This window comes from Lycium barbarum, chromosome 9, assembly GCF_019175385.1.
Source record: "Lycium barbarum isolate Lr01 chromosome 9, ASM1917538v2, whole genome shotgun sequence".
Classification (NCBI taxonomy): domain Eukaryota; kingdom Viridiplantae; phylum Streptophyta; class Magnoliopsida; order Solanales; family Solanaceae; genus Lycium; species Lycium barbarum.
In genome coordinates this window covers 12,895,136-12,920,862 of record NC_083345.1, presented here as the reverse complement: position 1 = coordinate 12,920,862, position 25,727 = coordinate 12,895,136, and the positions used below count along the sequence as shown (strand labels likewise).

General features: G+C 35.2%; 3 protein-coding genes across 3 annotated transcripts; all 3 read right to left on the bottom strand.

Moving 5' to 3' along the window:
* Positions 1–750: 750 nt before the first annotated feature.
* Positions 751–2,049, bottom strand: LOC132609982 (probable histone H2AXb). Its single transcript, XM_060324215.1, has 2 exons — positions 1,754–2,049; positions 751–1,115 (listed from the first exon to the last, which is right to left on the bottom strand). The coding sequence occupies exons 1-2, from the start codon at positions 1,958–1,960 to the stop codon at positions 894–896; spliced, it is 429 nt and encodes a 142-aa protein (XP_060180198.1). The 5' UTR covers positions 1,961–2,049; the 3' UTR covers positions 751–893.
* A 10,901-nt stretch (positions 2,050–12,950) lies between these two features.
* Positions 12,951–19,178, bottom strand: LOC132609182 (perakine reductase-like). Its single transcript, XM_060323049.1, has 7 exons — positions 16,392–19,178; positions 15,709–15,879; positions 15,330–15,537; positions 15,059–15,238; positions 14,789–14,886; positions 13,973–14,126; positions 12,951–13,721 (listed from the first exon to the last, which is right to left on the bottom strand). The coding sequence occupies exons 1-7, from the start codon at positions 16,431–16,433 to the stop codon at positions 13,543–13,545; spliced, it is 1,032 nt and encodes a 343-aa protein (XP_060179032.1). The 5' UTR covers positions 16,434–19,178; the 3' UTR covers positions 12,951–13,542.
* A 155-nt stretch (positions 19,179–19,333) lies between these two features.
* On the bottom strand, positions 19,334–23,725 carry LOC132609181 (perakine reductase-like). Its single transcript, XM_060323047.1, has 7 exons — positions 23,568–23,725; positions 21,755–21,925; positions 21,433–21,636; positions 21,167–21,339; positions 20,911–21,007; positions 19,972–20,125; positions 19,334–19,665 (listed from the first exon to the last, which is right to left on the bottom strand). Exons 1-7 carry the CDS (start codon positions 23,625–23,627, stop codon positions 19,490–19,492), a joined length of 1,035 nt encoding a protein of 344 aa, XP_060179030.1. The 5' UTR covers positions 23,628–23,725; the 3' UTR covers positions 19,334–19,489.
* Between the last annotated feature and the right edge of the window lie 2,002 nt (positions 23,726–25,727).

Sequence of the window (25,727 nt, the reverse complement as noted above, 5' to 3'; positions counted from 1 at the left end):
TCATTATTTTTAGCATTGTACATAATGACTAGAGTTGCAACCTAATATTGCAACTTTAGCATTTATAGTGGAGTTCAAATACCAATTTTCTTCTCATTCCCTCCCATTCATAGGCCTACAGCACCAACACCTGCCCCAAAAATAAAAGAACACTTGATCGATAGTTACAAGCAAATTAGAAGTCCTAACTCCAAATTCTAGATGGACAAACCTAAGTTAAACAAAAACACTAATGAACCATGGGAAACAACCATCCAAACAGGGAGTAACAATACCTCCAAAATAAATCTACCATTATTTTACGTTTGTTTTAAAAATCAACCAATCTTCAATGCCCTTGGCCAAATCCTGTGGTGAAAACTCAACCTGATCCATCTAAGAGGAAACAACAAAAACAGTAGAAGCTCAACTGAGAGCAGTAAAAGGGAAGTGGAGAATGCAAATTACCTTGCAGTCTAAAACAACTTGGGTGAAAACCATAATCTAATAGTAATCACTAAAGAACTGCAAAGAAACAACTAAGGCAACGACCAGAAACTCATTATTAAGCTGTTAAGATGGCAAAAAACAGACTACAGTCTCCACAATCTAACACCATTTGCCATGAAAAGTACTAGAGTATAGTTCAACATGATCAATAACATCTCCAACCAAATAACACACAGCAAGTGCTCAATTAATCAAAACAGACAAGGTCAGCATCCACAAAGAACAACATATAACTCCAAAGAGCAAGAACTAGAACATCAGTAACCAAAACTGCAGGTGGCCATTTCCATTTTTCATTCAACACCATTGAATAACAGAATACAAAACAGTAATTTTATATTACATAACCATGTTTTACTACTTTCTCCCTAATCCTTCCCCCAAAGCACAAGCCCAATTTACATCTAAAACTCTTGAGATGCAGATCCAATATCACCCTTTCCAGAGCCAGCCTTCTTAGGTAATAGATTCTGGTGAATGTTAGGAAGAACACCACCATTAGCAATAGTAACATGACCCAAAAGCTTGCTCAGCTCCTCATCATTCCTCACAGCCAACTGAATGTGCCTAGGCACAATACGATTCTTCTTGTTGTCCCTTGCTGCATTCCCAGCCAACTCCAACACCTATATTAAAACAAACATTACAAACTTAGAAATACATTCACAATAAACCTCACATTTTCTAACACATCAAACTAAACATTTCACGACCTTCTATAAAACATGCACAACAACCCCTGTGGAATTAATTAATAAACACAATGAATTGAATAGACTGGAAAACAACTCCATTAATTCAGCTCTTTGGAGGAACTTGAACTGTTCTAATTAGTTTAGGAAAGTTTTATTTTCAAAAAACTGTGATAAATATTAGTTTATTGTTAAAATTTCACAAATAAACTTGGTTAAACTAGATTTCCCTAAACTTGATTCAACATCAAAAACACAAAAATTAACAAAATAAGTCATCATAAAACACAAAATCTACCTCAGAAAGCTTGTTATTAACTAATTGTTAAAAATTTCACAAATAAACTAGGTTTAATTAGATTCCCTAAAAGTAGCCAAAAAAAACTTGGAACATACAAAATAAACACATCAAAACTATAGACAGCTCCGATTAGCCAACATAAATCAAATTCTAACTTACATTTAACATCAATTAACAAAAAATTGTTAATCCATCGCTAAACACATATCTAAAACAGCAAACAGGTCCAATTAATCAAATTCTAACATCCAATTGAAAAGAGTGAAATTACCTCAGCAGCGAGATATTCAAGGACAGCAGATAGATAAACAGGAGCACCAGCACCAACACGCTCAGCATACTTTCCTGCCTTAAGAAAACGAGCGATCCTTCCCACAGGAAACTGCAGACCCGCTTTCGAAGATCTAGACACCGATTTCGATGCTTTCGGCTTTCCTCTTCCTGCGCCGCCTTTACCTGCTCCTGCACCTGAACTCATCTTTTTCCAAAAACCCTAACCCTAGATTTGATGTTGCTTGTTTGAGAGAGAGGAATGACGGTGTGTGGAATGTGATGGGGGAATTGAAGAAGTGGAGTTAGGAATATATAGGGATGGATGCTGTGTTCTGATTGGTTGAGATAAAGGTGCTTGGATTGATGACGTGGCAGTGAGCAGTGGCGATACTGTTTAATTTTTTGGACTACCCTCCAATATTTCCCTCCGTCTCTACAGTTTTAAAATGTTACTATATGGACGCGAAATTTTAAATAGTCGCTTTTGTTCTCTATTTTTATCGAAATTTTAAGGGAAAGGGGTCAAATATACGCATATACTTTGTTTTATTAGCTAATTTTATTCTCCATTAGTTATTACGAATAAAAATATCTATGTCGTCTATAAAATTTACATTTATACCCGTTAGATGAATGGAAAACTCAAATCCTGCAAAATTACTCGATTTTAATTAAAATTACCTGATTCGCAACTTTTCCAGCCACTATCTCCTCTCCCTCACTGTTGCTTGCTCCACAGCCATCACTACTGGCGAGCTCGTGACACCGGAGCTCCGGTATATACGACACTTTTCGTTCACAATCACTAGTGGCTTTTTTTTTTTGTTAATAAATTTGATGTTTGATTTTTTAAATTTATTAATTTCAAATTTTCTGCTCCCCCCGTCTAAAATTATTTGTCGTGGTTATTAAAAATAGGTGTGTGAGAAAGCATATGAGATAATTATAACTCTTTGTGTAATAAAATTTCCATAGTTATAATTATTAAAATCTCATGTTAGCAACGTTTTACAATTCTTTAACGACATGCTCTCAAATAGTTAAATGGCACTAGCGAAGTGAAATTGGTCGTTAAAAATAACATACAATTGACAAAGGAAATCTCAGTTGTCAAAATCACTTATAATGACCGAATTGGTTGTTGTCACTAAAGATTTTTAACACTTGGCTGATAAATTAGCAAAGAAATTACTATGTCGCTAAAAAGAATATATAACGACCGAAATTTATGTCGGCGGTAAATTGAATGACCGGATTTCAATCATTCGTTAACGTTAACGATCAGTGATTACCTTATTTTTTGGCGTCATTATAGACTTATAGCAATTGTATTTGGTGTTTTAATGATCGAATTTCTCTCGCTAAAGGTTCTCTTAGTTCAAATATATTACTCTTATGGAATATGTGTCAGATACAAAAATAATTGGATTTAGTGATTTCTTTTATGGTGTGATATTACAAAGATAGTCGTTTTGAAGTCAAACCAAATAGTGAAGTTCATAAGGGCTCTTAAACTCGTCTAAGTTTCGGTAGGTCTAACTTCTAGGCCAGTTTCGTGGAAATGCGTTGCGAATTTTGGAACACTTCCATAATGAAAGTTGTAGATCTTTGAAATACCTTTCTAACGATATATAGTGGAGATTAAGTCGATATGTGAGTAAAGAGTTATGTCCATTTTACTGAAGCCTGTCTCTCCTTTTTACTCTCCTCTGACCCCCCACCCGACCCCCCCCCCCCCCCGACCCCCTATCTTTCCTCCACTTAATTAAGAACATTGAATAAACCTTAAAACTTCTTTATTTATTTTTTATTTTCAAAGATCCTAATATATTAATTCTTGAAAAGCTTTGATATCATACTATACTAAAAGCTATAGCACCAGAAAAAACTAAGATTCAATACAAAATCTCAACAACAAAAAATTGCTAGAAGGACTGATGATTTACATATGCACGATTAGTAAAAATCATGTTTTATGAACTATAGTACTTTTTACAAAAAAAAAAAAAAAACAAAAAAAAAAAGGCAAAATACATCAAATCTATATCCAAAATGTCGATATCACACCTAAACTATATGAGCGACCTATTACACACCTTAACGTTTTAAAAGTTAATTAAATTACCCCTTCACAGACCAAAACCCAGGCGCGTATTCCTCCACATTTTTTAGCGCGTTGGAGCTAAAAAGAACGGCCATTAAAATTTAAAAAAAAAATAGAAAATCAATTAAACATCCCCAGTTAATGATCCAACGGTTAAGTCCAAATTATTTCACCCACCCACATTAACCCATACCCGACCTAAACATTAAGAACCCTAACTCCCCTGATTGATGAAGAACACGCCCAAATCGAAGCTAAATCCAAGTTGTTTTGAATCAAAGGTAACTAAATTCAACTTTATTTAGCTTGTTCTACTGTATAAGCTCAATTATTGTTGTATTTCTCAACTGTAAAAATTGCTTGGATTCACATTTTTTTCCATTTGTCTGTAATCTTTCGTATGGAGCACTACTTAATTTGCTTTGTTTTTTTTTCTTTTTCTGGTAAAGAAGGTTATACAATGGCTAAAATAGGCTTGAGTAAGTTTTGTAAGCAAGAGGATGATCATGAGTTGAAGGATGTACGATGCAAACATAGATTTCTTTTGCCATTGTTGACTTCTTAGACCCCAAGGAACCCTGGTAGAAAATATTGGAGTTGTCCATATTATGGTGTAAGTGAAATTTATTTCAAAAAATGAACTTTGAAGAAGTGAATTATATTTCAAATATTGAACTTTGAAGAGTTGAAAGAGTGATTTTTTTTTCTTGATTTTATTACATTTTAGGGTGATAGATCATGTGATTTTTATCTTTGAAATGATGCTGACATTGATCCAAGATTCAAATTTGTGATTCCTAAATTGGTGGGAAGAATTGGTGAACTTGAAGCATCATTGCAAGCTTTTGGAAAAGATGATTACAAGCTTACTCTGTCAACAAACTCTGTGGAAAGCAAAATTGATATGAACAACATAGAGATTCAACTAGAAAATTTTGGAGAAGACATTAAGAAGATGAAGGAAAAAGAGAAGAAGTGGAAGAGCAAGTTGGATAAGTCCAAGAAATGGGGGAAAGTTCTTTTGATTTCCTTATTGTGTATTTGTATTGTAGTAGTAAGTTTTCTGTCTCAAAACATGTTTTTTAGAGGTGTTTCAATGAAGTTGCCCTAGCTCTTCTTGTAGTTTGGCATGTTGTTAGAGGTTATTTTCTAGTAGTAAGTTTTGTGCATTTGGCATGTTGTTAGGTGGTTGCACTTGTTAGTGTTGTAAATAACTTGTTAGTGTCGGCATTTTGTGGAATGAATTGGAAATTACACTTTTGAAATGAACCCCTACTCATATTTTGTGTAATGAATTGGCAATGTTGGTTGTAATGTTGTTGTTGTCCAATTCTTAGTCTTGTGCAATTGCTTTGCAAAATTAGTAAGTATAAGGCATAAAACAATAAGAAATTTCATTTAACATTAAAAGAACTTTCATTAATCGAAGGCATAAAACAGTTGAAAAGAAATAAAGATACTTATTCTATAATTACGATCTCCGGTGTCTTCTTATTAACGAAGAAGCATATGCGCTCGTCAACCTCGCAAGCTTGAAATTCCAAAACATTTTCTCTTTACAGTCCGTTTGCATCAACAAACGCCTTCCATCCTTGGCAAAGACGCTTATATGCACCCACTTTATATTGCATATAGTAGGCGTGAGCATTGTGAAGAACAACCGCTTGACGCTCATGTTTTGGAAGGAATTGGAAAGTATGGCAAGGAAATATGAAGTCATTCTTCTCAACGTATGACTTCGTTAACTTCTTCTCAAATGTTGTTAGGATAGTAGTCATTTTTTGTTTGAGGCGTTGCAATGAGAAGTAGTAAAAGAACTTTGATTTAATAAGAATTGAGTAGTGAAACAACCATTATAAGGGAGTGGTGAATGGGTGAAGCATAAATTTTGCATTAATCACCAACCACCTCACTTAAAGAAGCCAATGGAAGTGGTCAAAAACTTGACCAAAAATGAATTAAAAAAAACAGATTACAAGGACTTCAAAAAGTGTACCAAGACTTGCCCAAAACTGGACAAAATTAGTGCCATTCAACCCAACAATAAAGGCTAACAAAACTGCCAACAATAAAAGCTAACAAAACTACCGTAAAGATACAAGGCTGGACATAAATTCAAAACATATTAGACATTGCAAAACAAATTAGAACTAACGTTAAATGCAGTCACAGCTGCATAACCATTGATCAAAAGAGAGTGACTTTACATAGACAAGAACTAATGTTAAATGCAGTCACAGCTGCCCAAAACAGACTTAAATGCAGTTATATCTGTCAAACCACTACATATAGTTAAGGCAAAATACATCAAATCACCCTTAAACTATACCCAAAATGTAGATTTGATCTATTTTGCTTATAGTTAACCCCAACCAAATGCAGTCACAGCTGCCAAAACAAAGTATTAAAAAAACAACTAGATAGACAAATTCACAAAGCAGTCACAGCTGCCCAAAACATAGTCTTAAACTATACCAGTAGATACATAAACTAAATCCAGAATGGTCAAATTCACAATGCAGTCACTACTTAGACAATTTCACAAGGCAGTGGTACTTCCTTGGCTCATTTGTAGAACTTTAGTCTTGGTTTGACTCTGCTTTTTGTCCTTTCTTTGTTGAAGCTGCCTTGAGGTTATAGCTTGTCTTCCTTACCATTTCACACTACCACTTGCTTTGTGCTGCAGTTCTCGAGTGATAACTGCACTTGATTTGATGTTTCTAAACCTTTGAGTAGGCAATCTAGGCTGCTCAAATGAATAGAACTACTTGTTAGTGGTACTAAATTTCAAAAAATGATATTTAATTGATAAACACAGAACAGTCTTACATTGATGATAGTTGCTCCACTTTGTGTGTGCACCACTCCCATTCTAACCATCTTCGGCTTATTAGTAGCAACACTCTACAAAATATACCAAAATATCAGCAACTAATTCAACATTAAATTATACATGAAGTATGTGAAATTATTTACCTTTTCAGTTGATCCCTTTGGCCTACCCCTTCCTCTACTAGTTGGAGCAGGTGCCTTTCTTGGGCCAGAAGTTGAACTTAGGCCAGCAGAAGCACTTGCACTTGGGCCAGCAGTTGTAGGCTCTCTAAGACATCTTTTTTTATTGTGAACTGGGGTATGACACTTGTTGCATGTCATTTCAACTCCCCTTTTGGAGAGTTTTCCTTTATTTTAGGTTCACTTGCCTCTTTCCTCCTAACAGTGTTAGGCCTGCCTGGCATCTTCCTCACTTCAGGTGGTATAGCAGTAGGATTTGTCGATGGTGGCCACATCTTCAAGTTCAGAACTGGTTAAATAAAGTAGATATATGTCTTCATATAGGCATCTCTAGAATACCACTGAGAAATGTAATCCATTGGGTTCAACCTCTTATGGTAAAGAGCAACAATTGCATGAGGACATGTGATGCCTTTCAACGTCCATGCTCTACAAGAACAAGTTTGTCTAGGCAGATCCACAACATGTCTGAATTGACCTTCAAGAACCTCATACCCTGTATTAGAATTCCACTCAATACTGCCTTTCATAGACCTTGCAGTGTGATCTGTCTTTCAATGACATTGGAGAAAAGTCATGTATCCAACTGTCACAAAACTCCCTTATCTGTCCTACTCTCTTCATCATTTTGACTTTTATTTCTTCAGGCATATTTATTACAGTCTTGTGCCTTGCAGCCAGTATCCAAGAGTCGAAATATTCAGCCATGTTGTTGTCTATAATGTCACACTTTGTGGTACATTTCATGTAAACCTTGCTCCACCTTTCAGGGTTGTAGCACATCAACTTATCAAGACATTCTTCTCCCAACAGTTTCATGTAGTCTAAGTTCTCATTCAGCTGACACTCAAAAGTTGACTTTGCACACCTCCAGAAACAATTCTTTCTCTCAAGGCCTCTGTATTTTTGGGACCAATGGGATAAAACATGCCTAGCACACATTCTATGTTCAACATTGAGCAGCTGCTCTTTTATGGCACTTTCAAGACCCTGTGAGGAATAAAAAACAGGCAGTTAGTAAAGTAAAAGAATATTAGTAAAAAGAGTTATGAAATGGAGTGAATTCAACACTTAAATCTTACCTTTTGCATATTTGTTATAACAGCAATGTCTGTCGCATCTCCCAGCTGAAGATCTTCCTTTAAAATTCTAATAAACCAAGCCCAATTATGCTTGTTCTCAACCTCAACTACTGCCTAGGCCAGTGGCATCATCTGATTATTTCCATCTTTACAAACAACAACAAGTAATTGACCTTTTGAGATCCCCTTTAAAAAGCAACCATCCAAACCAATGCACTTCCTACAACCAGCTAAGTATGACTTCTTCATTGCATCAAAACATATGTAGAATCCTCTAAACATTTTCCCCCCCTTCAAATGTCTCATCACTAAGCCTGACTACACATGTACTACCTGGATTTGATCTTAACAACTCATCCCTATAATCTAAAATTCTCCCAAACTCCAAAACATGGTCACCCATCAACTCAGCTAAAACCTTATTTCTTGCTCTTCTACACACAGTTCTACCAATATAAAGATCCAACTCCTTCTTAATGAGCTGCTGAAACTCAAAAATCCTAATGTTTGGTTGTTCCTTTATTCTCTCATTATAGTGACTAGATAAGAATTTGGTATTGCAAAGCTTGTTCCTATTGGTAGGGTCACACTTGTGAATTGGATTATAGTTCTTAACCCAAAGTTGTTAGTCCTAGAGTCAAGACTAGCAAATAAAAGCCAAGGACAACCCTCTACACATCTAACCCTTACCCTTGTAGGTTCATTAACATATTTTTCAATGGCAACATGCTTATGGACTGCATACTTGGTAACTGCAGTTCTAAATTCATTAACACTTTCAAATTGGAGGCCTGTTTCCCACACTATTTTCTTGGAGGTTTTATCAAACACAACTCTGTTTATCACCTTCCTTCTTTTTGCTTTTACTCTCTGTTCAACTACTCCTTCATCATCATCAGATATGTCATCTAGATCAGTCTCAAAACTGGCAGCTTCATCTGAGGGGCAATAAGGCCATCACTAGCCAACTTACCTTCCATGGTGTCTCTATTACCACCTTCAGATTCATCATACCCCACATCTGTCCCTTTTGGTCATGAACCTAACTTAACATGTTCAGGGACAGGAGCTCTTTCACCCCTCTTCCTTCTTTTTCTTTTTCCAGTCTCTTTTTTCCCCTAAAACCCCTTAACTCCTCATCTACATCACTCTCACTATGTACTTCTCTTTCATCAAACAATCCATCTAGTTATGAATCTAAATCACTACCAGTTTCAAAAAAATCAGGGACAGCCCTAGTTTGTGAAGATTCAGCAGTAGTATGAGGGGCGTAATTTTATTCAACAGTAGTATGAGGGGCATGATTTGATTTAGTAGTGGTATGAGGGGCAGGAATAGATTCATTAGTAGTAGTAGTAGGGGCAGGATTTGATGTAGCAGCAGTAGTGCTAGGGGCAGGATTTGGTTTAGTAGTAGTATTAGGGGCAGGATTTGATGCAGCAGCAGCAGTATTAGGAGTAGGATTTGATTCAGTATTGTCAACAGTTGGAGGAGTACAAGGGACAGAAGTTAGAGGGTTAGGTTGGCGAGGGGCAATATTTTGAGTTGGTTCAAAAGGAGGTTCATTGAATGACTCTAAATCAACATCAAAGGCATCAAAAGATGCATTATGTACACCACTACCCCCAATGTCTTGACCAGTCACTTTATCAAAAGAAACATCACTTTCCCCTTCACATGGGTTACATATTCTAATAAGGGTGGGACCACTAGGGGCTCTTCAACCATGTGACACGCAAAAGCCTCCAAAATATCCCCATCCCCCAAACATGAAGCAACTCGGATTGTATCCCTATCACATTTGATTTCTACCAATACCACACTATCGATAAATTTAAGATAAATGGTGCATTTACCACGGTCATACCCAAATTCTTTCACACAATCAAGCAATTCAAAGTAACAAAACCTATCTAAATCCATACGTGTAAATTCAGTTACTTGTCCACCAACATAGGGATTTTTGCCAGTCGTTAAATTCCCATCATGGTAAAATCGCAAAGTAATCAGTTCATAAGACATATTTCGACCTGAAAACAGTACAAATACTTCAATTTCATAGTCAAACACTTGACAGCAACCAAATCGACAACAACACATGCCACAACAATTGATTTTTACATATTCAAGCATTTACTACCCAATCATTTACACTGTAAATTTGCAGAAAAATTAAAGACGCAAAAATACCCTAGTTCTAATCGCACAACACCGAAACAAAATGAGACAAGGGGCTAACCTTTTAGTAACACAGACGATGATTGTCCTCCAAACATCAACAAAAAAGCCAACTTCGAATCGTCCAAGTTCAAAAAATCACCAACACTTTGATTATAGGTTTTCAAGATGAAGAAAAACTATAAAACTCTATGAAATCCGACAATATTGAGCAGGTAAACTAAAACAATATATGATTTAGGACCAAAATTGAACGATTTGTTGTTTGTGGTGTCGTTTGGTTTTCTTGAATTAGGAATTGGGCGTCTGATGTGGGTTTGGGTGATTTGAAACGGGTTTGGGGTGTTAAAATAGGTATGGGGTGTTAAAATGGGTTTGGGTATTAAAATGGGTTTATTATATTAAATATATTATAATGGTGTGCTTAGAAAATGAATCAGTTTATTTAATACGCGGCATAACCCAAAGGCAAGTGTTGCCCACGCCATTCAGTAATTGGGGGTTTTGGTCTGTAGAGGGGTAATTTTGATTCATTTTTAAGATGTTAAGGTGTGTAATAGGTCGCTCGTATAGTTTAGGTGTGATATCGACATTTTGAGTATAGTTTAAGGGTGATTTGATATATTTTGCCAAAAAATGATCATTTGACAGATCTGATCACAAAGACACTACCAACATCGACATAAGATACGTCTGTGTACAAGATTGAAGTACATGATTTCCAGAAGAATGTCGATATTGATAATCCTGCATATTAGTTCACCAAATCATTGCCAACTTCAACTCTTAAGAAGATGTTATTCAAGATTGGAATGTGAAGACTCCGACATCTTAATTTTGGTCTTCGTCAAGGGGAGTAAAATACGCGCTGTACTCTTTTTCCCTTAACCAAGTCCCATTGGGTTTTCATGATAAGGTTTTTAATGAGGCAGCTCTCAAAGCGTATTACTAGACTAGATATGTGTACTCTTTTTCCTTCATTAGGACTTTTTCACACAGGATATTTTCTAGTAAGGTTTTAACGAGGCACATTATATTATCTATTAATGGACATTCAAGGGGGAGTGTTGTAAATAATATTTAATAGTGAATGTCCATGTATCATTCAAGTACTTTGGTGATCACCAAAGTAAGTTATCTTTTAGTTAGTGATCACCAAATGTAAGTTATCTTTTAGTTGGTGAAACCAAATGTATTACTAAATTAGTTTTCCTATAAATAGGACCACTCATGTCCTATGGAAGACATACAGAAGTGAAAGAAATCATATCAATCTTCTACTTTCTTTCATATATATGTTTTCTTGCATGTTAATTTTATTATTTTATAACACTAATTAAATTGTTGAAGTATTTGATTGTAAAGGGAACGTAGTATAGAAAAAGAAGTGAGTGATACTCATAAGGAGAGTCGAAAGGCTTTGATACAGATATAAGGTGGGTGTAAAAGATAATAATGAATGATGTAGAGGTGAATTTAATTTTTGAGTAATAATTATCAATGACATAAAGGTGTAATTAATTTTTTTTTACAATTTTTTTGGACATCAAATAAGGGGAAAAATGCAAAAAAATTGAGAAAAAAATAAATAGAAACGGAGGCTATAGAGAGGCGCCACATTACCTTGTATATACATAACTTTTTATTATATATAAATTATATTCTCAACAGATTTTACATGGCCACTTGTCAATAAAGAAAAAAAGATAATCAAAAAGGTCAAACCAGCTTATTATTTGCTGACATTTTTATAGCAAATTGGTCATCTTCAATCTGAGTCACTTTCTTTTCTTGAGATAAGGGTCAAAAACACACTCTAACTATCATTTTTTTTTAGTTTCATACCTAAATTATTATAAGCTTGAGAAAACTACCTAAACTATCACTATCTAGTTTGCAAAACACACCTGAACTAAATATGTGAACTCACTCTCCAAAAGACAAGTGAAGCTGAAATTTTCTCAAAAAAAATTATCCACATGGCATAAGTAATGCTATGGTAGCACCTACACGGAAATTAAAAAATATTTTTTTATTAAAAAAACTGTATTATTTTTTTTAAAAAAAAAATCAGCATTTTATAAAAAAAATGTAAAAAAATATCAAAAATTTTAGAAAATCAGAAGAAAAAAAATGATGTAAAAAATGTAAAAGTTGATTTTTTTTTTAAATGAGAAAACTAAATAATCAGTACTTTTCCATTTTTTAAAACAAATAGTTTTTTTTTTTAAATTCTCATGTAGGTGCCATTGTGACATTATTTATCCACGTGGACAACATTTTGATAACATTTTTATATAAAATGAAGAGCGTAGATCACATACCATTCAAGAATAAGTTGAGATATAGATCACATGTCATTCAAGAATAATTTGAGGTGTGTTTTGCAAACTAAATAGTAATAGTTTAGGTAGTTTTGTCAACCCTCTGATAGTTTAGATATGAAACTAAAAAAAAAGTGATAGTTGAGATGTGTTTTTGACTCTTATCTCTTCTTTTCTTTGAAGTTCCGTTTTTATTTTTATTTTTATTATTATTATTATTATTATTATTATTATTATTATTATTATTATTATTTCTCCCATAGCGTCACTCAACACTTTTTCTCCTTTAAATATTTTTGGGTGCACCGGACTACCTAAAAGTAGATATGTATGTACTTGCATAAGAGTTTTTACAGAGAGTCGAGAAACGAAACTTTAAGAATCACAAATTAAAATGAATATATATCACTTAACACGTGCAAATGAAAGCAAAAGCCTCCTTTCTTTTTTTGTTGCTGATTTCCAACTCAAAAAGTGGCTTCTGCAAATGAGACGGTTGACATATTAGGACGTCATTGCATAAACTAGGTGGAAAAAAAAAAAAAAAGAGGAAGAAAGGAGATAGATATGCAATTGTGTACTACTACTACTGCTACAACAACAATTATTAAATGATACAAAGAGAATGTCCCTGACCTTAGCCCTTAGAGCATAGGAGTACTTCTCTTGAGGAAGCTTAACTGGAAAAAGGGGCAGAGGCAGACCCATGTGGCAGGGAAGGGGCACGTGCACTCGTTAACTTCAGAAAACTTTTTGTATATATATGTGTATATAACTGAAAAAGTTATGTATATTTAACTGTGCAGTCTTAAAAACAACAAGTGTACTTGGTGCACTGGCTGAAGCTGTGGCTTTCCACAGCATCGACCCGAGATCAAATCCCATTAGTGCTTTTCATAAGATTATTTTGTTAATCATTCTTTTTTGCACTGGATATTGTGCCTTTAACCCAAAAAAAAAGTAAGCACCAAATGATGTACCCAGGAAGTCCGCCTCCAACAAGGGGTACAAATAAAGGTTAAGTTCACTTACTGAAGCACAGAATAGTTGATTTAGTTCTTTTACACCAGTAATCACGGGCGTGATGTTACTGCTTTAATGGTGTATTAGCGAACCGATAATCATACTTTGAAACCACTTCATGGTCTCTTTCTCCAAAGACTTCACTAATAGGAATAGAGTCAGTAATTTCCTTCAAATCCTCTGGTGTTAGTTTCACCCCTAGAGACTGGATGTTGTCATTGAGGTTCTTGATCTTTGTTGTCCCTGCAAACAGCAAAGTAGAGTATATGCATTAGATTCCAACTCATATATAAAAGGTTAAAGACACCACTAGATTATTTCACCAAATGGAAGGGGAAGACAACAAGTCTTGAATACACGTACTCTTAGACACACGAAAGTATTGCAGTTAGCAAAAATAATCTAACCAGACTTCCAGAGTAGAGGAATTAGTTGAACCGATAGAAAATGTAACTTGATTCGTAGAAACAATTGTAATGAAGAAGGTATCATACCAGGTATTGGAACTACATCGTCTCCCTGATGCATAAGCCACGCTAAAGCTAGTTGAGGAGGTGTGCAGCCATGCTTTGCTGCTTTGTTAGTGAATCGTGAGTATAGAACTTTGTTCTTCTCCAAATTCTGTTCATTAAACCTTGGATGCGCACCCTGAAGTAAAAAAAGAAGAAGATTGAAATAACAAACCTAACTGAGTGGCGGAGCCATGATTTGAAGTTTATGGTTTCGGGTTTCTAGTTCTTTTAAGCTACTGGATTCTAAATTAATAAATTCGTACATATTCAATTAATTTCTTAAAAAAAAGTAAAAGATTTGGATCAAACCGTAAGCTATACTCTAGCTCCGCCCCTGCCTAACTCCACGTCTTTTCTTTCATCTTTATCAAACCCCCTAACAACATACAACGAAAGACTTTCACCAATGTCTCATTTTCAAGCACCTTAAGAACCATGTATCCCTATTTTACACTATGTTGCTAGATTACACAAGTGACATAAAAAGTGGCTGGCTGTGCCATTTCCTATGTCAGCTCTTTCAAAAGAAGGTGGATGATGAATACATTATTTAAGTGAAGTAAAACTGATAGGAAACATGATATATATGACATATACTAACTAGCTCATTGATACCAGTACCAACCATGATCTTCAAATGCCTTTCTAGCAATTACTTACAAAAGAAGGTGAATGATGAATACATTATTTAAGTGAAGTAAAACTGATAGGAAACATGATATATATGACATATACTAACTAGCTCATTGATACGAGTACCAACCATGATCTTCAAATGCCTTTCTAGCAATTACTTACCATCATACTTCCCGTGGGCAAGCTTTCTGTGACTGCCTTCCCACCAAAGAACCCGTGGCCGAGGGGGCTATACGCAACAATCCCAATGCCAAGTTCCCGGTATAAAGGAGACAATTAAGAAAGATTAAGGAGTTCTGTTCTGCTACCTATCAAATCTTGATCATTAAAGAAATCAACTACAGGGGAAATATAGAGAAAATTAGAAAAAATGTTATGGTTTCATATTATGCAAAAAATGATGATCGTCAATATATCAAATTCGAACCTACCTACAAAGCGGAATTACATCCTCTTCTATCTCATGAGTCCGAAGAGAATACTCCATTTGTCCAGTGGTGACGGGATGAACTGCATGTGCCCTTTTAATTGTGTCCACACTGGCTTCGGATAAGCCAATGTACCTAATCTTTCCCTCCTCGACTAATTTCTTGAGCTCCTCCATGAAGTTGACTCATAAATCAAGTTTCTCTTGATAACACATATATCACAATAGGTAAGAAGAATGGATAAAGATTAAGAAGAATGGATAAAGATCGGATACTTACAGTTTCCTCTATAGGCACAGTTGTGTCTATTCGGTGTGGATAATATAGATCATTGTAGTCTACATCAAGCCACTTAAGACTTTCTTCACAGCATTGCCGTACATATTCTGGAGTGCCTTTGACATGACACTGAAAGTCCTCAGAAATTATCAGCCCAAATTTGGTCGCCAGTTGGACTTGCTCACGAGGAAGCTGCTTCAGTGCCTGGTTATAGCAAAATGACCATTTAAGAATAGAAAAAAAAAATCAAAATGGGATCATCTAAAAAATAAAAACCTTTATCAGCAACACCGAATGATTTAATTGGTCAAAATATTCAAATAATAATAATAATTATTATAATTTCATCCTTCTTTCCTCATCAACTGGACACACCTTTCCAACCATTATTTCATTGTGACCGTCATGCCCATATAAATCAGATGTGTCAAAGAAGGTGATGCCTTTATTGAATGCTTCCTTTAAGATTGAGCCTCCGGCTTCATGTGACAGAGGAGTATTTAATATTCCTGAAAGTCCTAAACAACCAAAGCCTAGCTTGGAGACCTGGGAACAAGAAAAGATTTATGTAATTGTTAAAGCTTCTCGTATAGCATAGAATTAATCTGTTGGCTTTTCATTAGCAAGAATTTCAGAATTTTCTAGATTGAATAACCCTTTTCTTCCACAAGTCAAAATGCACAATCTCTCAGTTCAGTGAATTGCTGGAATGGTAAGATAATCAAGGAGATTGAAAAGCGGACAAAGTGTAACTTTAAGCCTTGTCACTACATTAACATATGCATCCATAATGTTTTTTAACAATAAAATATCGCGCTACCAGCTATATTTACAGCTTAACAATGCCCTCTTCAAGGCAGTGTCCGTGCGTGTTGTTGAAGTGAACGCATTAGCACCTTGGTGCCTGCCTTAAAGCACCACCTGCGCTGCATCCTCTGGTGAAGCCAGAAAGTCTAACTTGGGGATGAAAAAACAGTACGCTAAGTTTTTTTAAAATATATATAAAGGGGGTTCAACAAGTTTTACACATACATAATTTATTTTACCTATATACGCACAATTTTCTGGCAACGGGAATTCAATTGAACCCCCTTCATCATACGTAGCTGCACCTAGCCAGGGCTTAAAGTCAACTTGAGTTGGCTTTTGACAACACTGTTATGGCTGATCGCGGAACACTCAACTGCTCTAGCAGTCGTGATTCATCATCTTTGAAGAAAAGAACAGGCAAGGATCAGCAACATTGGACACTGATTGAGTAAAACCATCACATCTCATCCTAAGGCCAACACTGATATAGGTAAGTCAAACAAGATATTCGTTGATAACGCCGAATTCATCGTATGGAAGGCTGAGATTGGGGCCAACACAATCATCTAGAGGAAGCACAAAATTAAAGATAAATTCAAATTGATGTATATTCACTGTTAGCTACAATCTTGGTAGCATAATCTTCTTCTCTCTTTTTCCAAATAAAAATCCTCAAATTCTTATACCATTGACAAGAGAAAACATATACTACTAATTACCATTGAATTCTTTTTATTTTTTTTCACAAAATAGTTACCAATCTAAAATTTCAAGACTATAACTTCGGGAATAGGGTGGAGATAAGTAAATAAGATATGTATTCAGAGAAACTGTTTAGATTGTATCCAGAAAGCTAAAATGTATTCTGAACAAAAGAAAAACTCACTTTCCAGCTATTTGATCAGTAACTGTGGATAAATTACCAGAATGCAAGAACTTAAAAGCTAAGCTACACACAGAGTGCAAAATTCAAACACCAAATGTTTGATATGAAGAAGCTAAGCTACACAAATTGGACATAACATATATGCGGATGCACATAAGCTACTAGCCATAACTTTCAGTAAGAAAAACTAGGAAAATAAATGCATGAACAAATAAAAAAGATTCAGAATAGTATATGTGTATATTTGACCTATTTAATACTATATAATATAATTTTCGAGCTACTTTTAGGAAAAGGATGACACTGCCATTACTTGAGAAGTATGTAATGTGACACGTGAATACGTTTTGCATGACTGCATTTGAATTTAAGTTACCTACACGGACAATGTCACAACTACTCCCTCTGTCCCATAATAAATGTTACCTTAGCCAAATAACTTTTATCCCATAATAAGTGTCATCTTAGGAAATCAAGACACAAATTGACTAGTTTTCCCAATTTTATCCTTAAACAATAAAGTAACATCTAAATGGTGATTGAAAAAGTCACATAGTAATTTGGTATTGTTGGATTTCCAATGTCAAAAGGTTTACTTCTTATGCATGCTCTAATCAAAAGGTAAAAGTAATTTGTTTTTATTATATAGGGGTAATTTGGTAAAATTCATATCGCATTATTAGTTTTTTAATATGCGTGTTTTTGGCTAAGATGACACTTATTATAGGACGGAGGGAGTATTATTTATACCATCATAACAATATTTGATGATTATTTTAAGTTATCAAATACAGATTTGTTAGAAGAATTATATTTATTTCTTGTAACTCATATTGATGGTATAAAAAATTTATATGTTCTCATCGAAGGTTGTTCTCTTATGTTTATTAATGGGCATGAGAGAGGGAGAGTGAGAGTGCAAGCTATTTGCTTATGGGGGTTTATAAACGTTTCATGGGTTCAGTAAGAGGTGACGTTCACGATGCACTGGGTTTAATTTTTGAGTCACGTGTTCCATTTTTTTTTTTATGCCTTGATTGATTGAGAATGAATTTTGAATTATAAATAAAGATTTTTGGCAATGTACCAAGGGTCAAACTATAAACATGCTAGTAATTTTTGCAACAATAAGTATGTTACTAAAAGTAAAATGAAAATTTTAGAATTAAAGAGTATTCAAATACAATAATACATCTTTTCTTGTGAAAAAAACAAAATTTGTTTAAGTATTTGGCCTGCAAAAAGCATCAAAAGTTTCCAAGACGTTTCAGGCCAAAAGGATCGTTGCATTTCATGACAAGAGCCCGCTCATGGACAAGCTATAGCCTAAATTTCAAAGTTAAAGCAATTCAGAATCTTTACTACTCATTTTGTCCCAAAATACTTGTTACTTTTCATTTTAAAATATATTTCTTCACCAAATTAATATAAGAAGAATTACAAATTATAGTAAGTGTTGTATAATTTTCAAAAATCTAAAAAAATTATTTAAAATATTAAATTAATTTGATCCAATTTAAATTCAAAAATTAAGCAAATTAACCCTGAGAATCGAACCAGGACTAGTATTTTGAACAAAAAGAGTACTTAAAAAAAAATAAAGCCAAAAAGTTAGATTTCACCGTTCAGCTATTAAAGTTCTGACCCCACAACGAGAGAAGTTAGTGGTAATGCAGTTCAAAATTTTCAAGCATTGTGGATTACATATCAAATTTTCTTGTTCTTTTTTTGAATTGAGTTGTTATTAAAGTGGACGGAAATGACAAATTGCTACATTGAATTGAACCGTATTATAAATGCGAACAATAAATTAGGTGAAGCTAATCAACAGCACAGTTCGATTTGAATTAGAAGGGCCCTTTTCATAATCTTACCCGGCTCTCTTGTGATTTGGCATGAGTAGATAAAGTTGTCACGTATCATCTCACACGACTCCTAAGCAGTGGCGGAACCAGGATTTTCATCTAGGGAGTTCAAAAATTCTAAAAGGTAAATACACGAAGAAGTCAGGGGGTTCAACATCTACTATATATACATAATAAAATAATTTTAACTTTGAAAAAACACTGTAATTTTTTGCCGAGGGGGATCCGAACCCCCTGGAGCTAACGTGGCTCCGCCCCTGATCCTAAGTCAAGTGATAAAAGAAAGTAGAACTCATTTTCTTTCTTTTTTGATTACCTTACTCGTGGATGTACAAGACCGAATCCATTCGAGCAAAAACCAACTAGAAAATCTCACATTGGGCGGGTTAAGATTTTACTGCCCACCCTGTCAATTGTCACCCTTAAAGGAATGTCTATATAGTGGTAAAGGATAGCTTTAGTTTGGACAATAACAATAAGGGATAACAATACATGGACAATAATAGATGAGCTCCACTTATTCAAAAACAAATTAGCTATTGAAGCTCAGAAATAGTGATTAGTTCCTTCATGAGTTATCACAAACATGATATTACTACTTTAATGGTGTATTAGCTAACCGGTACTTGTACTTAGACATCACTTCATGCTCTCTTTCTCCACAGACTTCACCAACAGGGATAGCATCCGCGATTTCCTTCACATCTTCTGGTGTGAGCTTCACTGCTAGGGATTGAATATTGGCATTTAGGTTCTTAATCTTAGTTGTTCCTGCAAATATAATAGAATTATGCTTAGAATCCAAACTTATATGAAAGGTCAAAACAGTAGGTCAGTAGACCTAATGGATCAGGAGGATAACCAAAAACCAATTCTTTAACCTTTTCTCCAATTAAATGATTTATCATAATATGAACATATGGCAGTTAACAAGCAAACACCATCAACAGTAAATTGGTCCAACAACCAAGAATCTATCAATAACAACTACATCCCGAGTAAAGGAATTAATTAACGGATAGGAAATGTAATTTGATTTGCATGGACTTTTGTGAATGAAGAAGGTATATATCATACCAGGTATTGGAACCACGTCATCTCCTTGATGCAGAAGCCATGCTAAAGCTAGTTGAGGAGGTGTACAACTATGCTTTGCTGCTAAGTTAGCAAATCTTGCATAAAGAACTTTGTTCTTCTCCAAATTCTCTCCCTTAAACCTTGGATGAGAACCCTAACAAAACAGAGAGATTGAGATTTTCTTAACCGAATTCCCAGCATTTCGATTCATGTTTAGCAAAACCCCGTTGTACATAACATAAATTTTACGCACAAAGAAAGTGAAGTGAGATTAGGCGAGATTTTAGTGTCTACACACAAACAATTTAGATACCTAGACTTAATCTTCCCAAAGAATGACATGATAGATGAATATTAAGTCTAACATACAAAGCTACAATAGATGGCAGCATGGAGGAGCTCTACGGAAGTACTATGCTATATGAGAAAAAGGTTATTTAAAATGGTTACGAGACCAACAATGTTATATGAGAGTAAATGCTAAGATTTTAAGGTTCAATATGGCAGTATATGTCGTTCAAATGCAGACGTTAAGATAAATCTGAGTCATACAAAAATAAAATAAAATTAGAAATAATCACGTTTGACTGAGGGTGCAAAAACGAGAGAAGGTCTCTTGAGATACCTCCTTATCATCGACGGTGATAAGAGAACGAAGTAGAATCAAAGAGGACCCATACTTTGTCTCAAGAAACAAATTATTTACTATTGAAATGAAATAAGTCTGAATAAAGAGAAATGAGTACAGAAGATTTATATAGCTGATCCAACTAGTTTGAGATTGAGGAGTAATTGATTCTTCATTTCCCAGAATTGTACAGAGAACTAAGTCATTTTGGACTATGTTAGCTAGAATGATGATTTCTTCGTTCATGGGAATAAATCCGAGAGGAACTGTGCTATACCTTACATATACCAGCAACTACTGCAATTACTTACCATCAGACTTTCTGCAGGCAAGCTTTCTGTGATTGCCTTCCCACCAAAGAACCCGTGGCCAAGGGGGCTATATGCGACAATCCCAATACCTAATTCTCTGTATTAAGGAGGCAGATATCTTAATGAGTAACCAGGTCACAGACTCTAGGATAATAATGTCATCCGGGAAAACATATCGTGGTTTCATATGCAACTATATTAGTCATCAAAATGATCTTAATATTTGTATAAGAAAAGTCATCAAATTTGAACATACCTACAAAGCGGAATTACATCCTCTTCTATCTCACGAGTCCAAAGAGAATACTCCATCTGTACAGCAGTGATGGGATGAACAGCATGCGCCCTCTTAATTGTGTCCACATTAGCTTCAGATAAGCCAATGTACCTAATCTTTCCCTCCTCCACTAGCTTCTTGAGTTCCCCCATCTTTTTTCGCATGCAGTTGATTCAAGAAAATCAAGTTTGTCTACAACATATTAATCACCACAGGCAAGAACATGGACAAAATTGGATACTTACAGTTTCCTCTATCGGCACAGATGTGTCTGTCCGGTGCTGATAATATAAATCAATGTAATCCACATCAAGCCGCTTGAGACTTTCTTCACAGCATTGCCGCACATATTCTGGAGTCCCTTTGACTTGACACTGGAAGTCCTCGGAAAATATACACCCAAATTTGGTCGCCAGTTGGACTTGCTCACGAGGAAGCTGCTTCAGTACCTGGTTATCCCAAAATGACCATTTATGAATACAAAATCACTACTTATGTGGTAGTTGAAGAAAAGTACAGGTCTCAGTGCAGCTTTCTTCGCCGAGTTTTCTCATCAATTAAACATACCTTTCCCACCATTATCTCATTGTGACCCTCATGCCCATATATATTTGCTGTGTCAAAGAAGGTGATACCTTTGTTGAATGCTTCCTTTAAGATTATGCACCCAGCTTCATGTGACAGAGGAGCATTTAATATGCCAGAAAGTCCTCCACAACCAAAGCCTAGTTTTGAGACCTGGCAAAAGATTAACTGATGATTTAAAATAGAAATGAAACTTTGCCTTTTCTTTTAGCATTTAATTTCATCAGAGGTCGCATATCTCGGGAACCAAAAGCCTTTCTTTTCAAAAGTAGAACTAAGGGTCTCTGAAGGAGTTCACGATCTGATCAATGGGTTTTATTCTCTCAGTTAAGTGAATTGAAGAAAAGGAACAACATCAAGCATGACCCTCCTTGAATGCCACTGGAAGTGTGTAATTGGTCCTCCACTTTTGTATAGGAATCTTAGGCCAATTAGGCTATGCATTTACCTCATCTCAAAGGGTACTAGGGATTTGTTTGCTGTAAAACTCCCTCAACTCAATGATCAAAACTGTAACTTTTTGCGGAAGATGATTATAATGCATAAAATTTGTCTAAAAAAATAAATAAGGGATAATGAAGAAAAATAATAGTGAGATAATTAGACATACACAAAATAACTATACCCTTAGGCCTTACTGAAGGGACTCATCATTGTTAATTAGGTGAAACCAACAATGAACATTGCCTCTGTGAATTCATCTTTACTAAAACTAAAGATAAGCTCATGTTGATGGTATAATCAAGTTTAGATACAATCTTGGTAGCATAATCTTCTTTCCTCCTTTCAATTGGATGGTTGTTTCCCGGTTCATTAATGTACAGTATGGTATGGTGTTGTATTGTATTGTACTGTATTAATGAACACAATGTTTGGATAGACTGGATCGTTTGTTGTGGTTTAATAACATTTGTACTGTTTGGTTTGACTGTATTGTACTGTATAATAACTTGTAAGTTTACGAAAATACCTTTAACTCTTAATAATTAGAAATTAGTTTATACATATCAATGAAACTCAGGTAAATGATAAACTAGGAACTTTAAAAAACAAGTATGTGGTGGGGGGGGGGGGGGAGTCATTGGGTGGGCGGTGGAGGGTGGGTTGTGTAAGGGTGGTTGTCGGATGAGGGTGAGGGTGAGAGGTTGTGGAGTGGGGTTGGGTGGTGGTGAGAGGTAGTGGGTGGGGGTGGTGGAGGGTGGTAGGGTGGGTAGCAGAGGGGTGGGTAGTTGGGGTGGGGGTGGGGGTGGGGGTGGGGTAGGGGTGAGTGGTAGGGTGGGCGTGGAGTTATATGGAGAAATGAAATATGTAACCATGCAAAAACTACCAAATCCGTAGTTATAAAAATTAAACTTTTTCTTGATTATATAAGCACAGAATTACAACAGGTTTACAATAACATACCACAAAATTTTAAGATATATGAATACAAACATGGTTTCATATGAACCACGGGAAACAACCATCCAAACAGGGGGTAAAAGTCCTAAATATCTACTACCATAAAGAAATGAAAACAAATAGATTACCACTACAATTTCAAGACTCTTTAACTTCAAAACAAGTAGAATGGAGAATCGGTCAGATGAAAAATATACCATAATTAAGTTAATTGAACTTCAGGCAGCAACCAAGAAAGGTACATGGATACTGAACCAAAAAAGTTCATAAAAAACTGATTGGTTTGTCACAAAATCTTTCTTTTTCTTTCTTTCTCTTCAGATATATTACAAAAATACCATAAACTCAAAACCAAAATGGAAATTGAAACCAAAGCTAGAATATTTGTAATTACCTCAAGGCCTTGGGTACCCAATTTGACTCTTGGAATTTGGATGTGTGGGTTGTTTTCCATTTCTTGTGCAGTCTGCTAAAATGCAGCACCAAATGCTTAAGAAAGATGTACTTAATAAAAAAAAAAAACTTGAAAAAGCTACTTAATGGCACAAAGTTGGACATGATTATCTTAAGAGTAAAGTGGGACATGATATCCACTATAGTTGAGGAGTCGTTTTCTTGCTGGTGCATTGGTGATTGATTGCGATGTGGCACAAGGCATCTTCGTATTTTGGAATACTGTTCACATAGTTATTCTCACTACCAACAATGGATAATGGTTGTGGTGTAATACTCCATTTTTAATAATGGTCTCTAGTTCGAGCCCTCTGGAGTACGGAGCCATTATTATTAAGGAGTGTTTTGCCTCTTAATATTAGACTATTCTGTACGAATTTGGATTAATCGGACTTTAACGCGGTACCGGCATCGAATGGAAAAAAAAAGTTATTCTTACTTCACAAGATTTTCTTTGCCCAATTCAATTGTTTGTGTTTACACGTGGAATATTTTCTTGAAATCATGGATTTTTTTCCAGAACCTTTTTATTTAAGTTTTTATAAAAAAAATTCCAAATTACATTTTTTTTAAATTTTCATTCGATACCGGCATTAGAGCTATTGGTGTGCGTCTTTTGCCACGAGAAGGCTTCATTCGGGAGAAAGCGCTCCCTACCAAGAATTTTTTCATAATTCAAACTACATTGTTTAAAGCTATTGGTGTGCGTCTTTTGCCACGAGAAGCAAGAAACTATATTTTCCAAAAATACACCCTTAAGTCTTTGAAAAGAGTCTCCAAACACTTTTACTATGAGTCCCGAAATAGCAATCATTCAACGGGATTTTAAACACCAAAACTCGAAAAAAAAACATGTTTACTATGAGTCCCGAAATAGTAATCATTCAACGGGATTTGAAACACCAAAACTCGAAAAAAAACATGTGAGACGTGAAATAATATTTAAGGTTGTTCGTGCCCCTTTTAACGATAAGGCACAATTGGAGTCATCGATGACAAAGAGGATATTGGCATTGGAAAATACCTATAGCATTTTCTTGATGGATTAGAATAGGGGGTCTATCGGCCAGAAGTAAAACATTCACAAAAAATCAACAACTTTACCACTATGTCAAACCATATCATCTAATTTTATACTTTTTGTTTCCAGAAAAAAGAGTTGGCTTAAAGCATGCCTTTTTTGGTCAATAGAGAATGTGGATAATTTTTTTGGCTAGAAAACCTAATTTATTGAATCTTGAAATAAGACGGGTTAGATAGAAATGAAATAGTTAGTAAGAATTGATATAATCTATTCCAACTAACTTAAGGTTCGGGCTTGCTAATTGTTGTTGCACTAATAGTAATATTCTTTTAACATACTTGAATAAATTTTCCATTGAAATAAGTGTAAGGCGTTGGTGCCAAGTTTTTATGATGACAATTTTATTTGTGCAGGTATAATAATTGAATCGCACAAGGAATACACGAGCTCACAAGGCAGCCCAAACGAGATGGGCTTACACAAGTTTAACTCAGTGAAAACTTCTCAGCCCTACAATTGGATACTACGATATTACAAATATTGTGGTAGCTGACAAGATATTCTCCAGCAGTACAAAATCAATTCAAGGAAGGAAAGGATATTTGCGCCATTAAAGAAGGAATATTCCACGGAGTGTAACAATCTTGTTGATTGATAATGCGGCCTCATCGCACAAGGAAAGAAGCAACAACTCTAGCCTTATTCTTGAAAATAGGATCACTAATTCCTTTTTCCAAGGATCAAATCCCTTGAGTTGATTTCTCTGCGTGAAGAGCCTAAACAGCTATAAAAGGGCTGCTTCACACAAATAAAAGAATGCTCAGTCTCATTCCCTTAGTGCTCTCTGCTTTACTTTTCATAAACATTGTATGTCTGAGTGATTTATAGTGTAAGAAAAAAAAAGGAGAGTTATAATATAGCTTGTGAGGCTTTGTATCAAAAAGACTAAGAGTGATTTGAGTGTAAACGTAGGAACTCCATTCAATCCTCCATTGTACCGAACCTTTAACAAAAAGCTGCAGAGAACACCCTTGCAACCCAAGGGGCCTGGACTAGGATTCATATTGAATCTGAACC

Coding starts and splice junctions, on each gene's coding strand:
- LOC132609982 (XM_060324215.1), bottom strand. CDS start 1,960: ATGAGTTCAGGTGCAGGAGCAGGTAAAGGCGGCGCAGGAAGAGGAAAG. Junction 1,116..1,753: donor TTGAATATCTCGCTGCTGAG/GTAATTTCACTC, acceptor GTTTTAATATAG/GTGTTGGAGTTGGCTGGGAA.
- LOC132609182 (XM_060323049.1), bottom strand. CDS start 16,433: ATGATGAAGGGGGTTCAATTGAATTCCCGTTGCCAGAAAATT. Junction 15,239..15,329: donor GCCTATAGAGGAAACTGTAA/GTATCCGATCTT, acceptor TTGATTTATGAG/TCAACTTCATGGAGGAGCTC. Junction 14,127..14,788: donor TGCCCACGGGAAGTATGATG/GTAAGTAATTGC, acceptor TTTTTACTTCAG/GGTGCGCATCCAAGGTTTAA.
- LOC132609181 (XM_060323047.1), bottom strand. CDS start 23,627: ATGGAAAACAACCCACACATCCAAATTCCAAGAGTCAAATTGGGTACC. Junction 21,340..21,432: donor CTGTGCCGATAGAGGAAACT/GTAAGTATCCAA, acceptor ATGCGAAAAAAG/ATGGGGGAACTCAAGAAGCT. Junction 20,126..20,910: donor TGCCTGCAGAAAGTCTGATG/GTAAGTAATTGC, acceptor CTGTTTTGTTAG/GGTTCTCATCCAAGGTTTAA.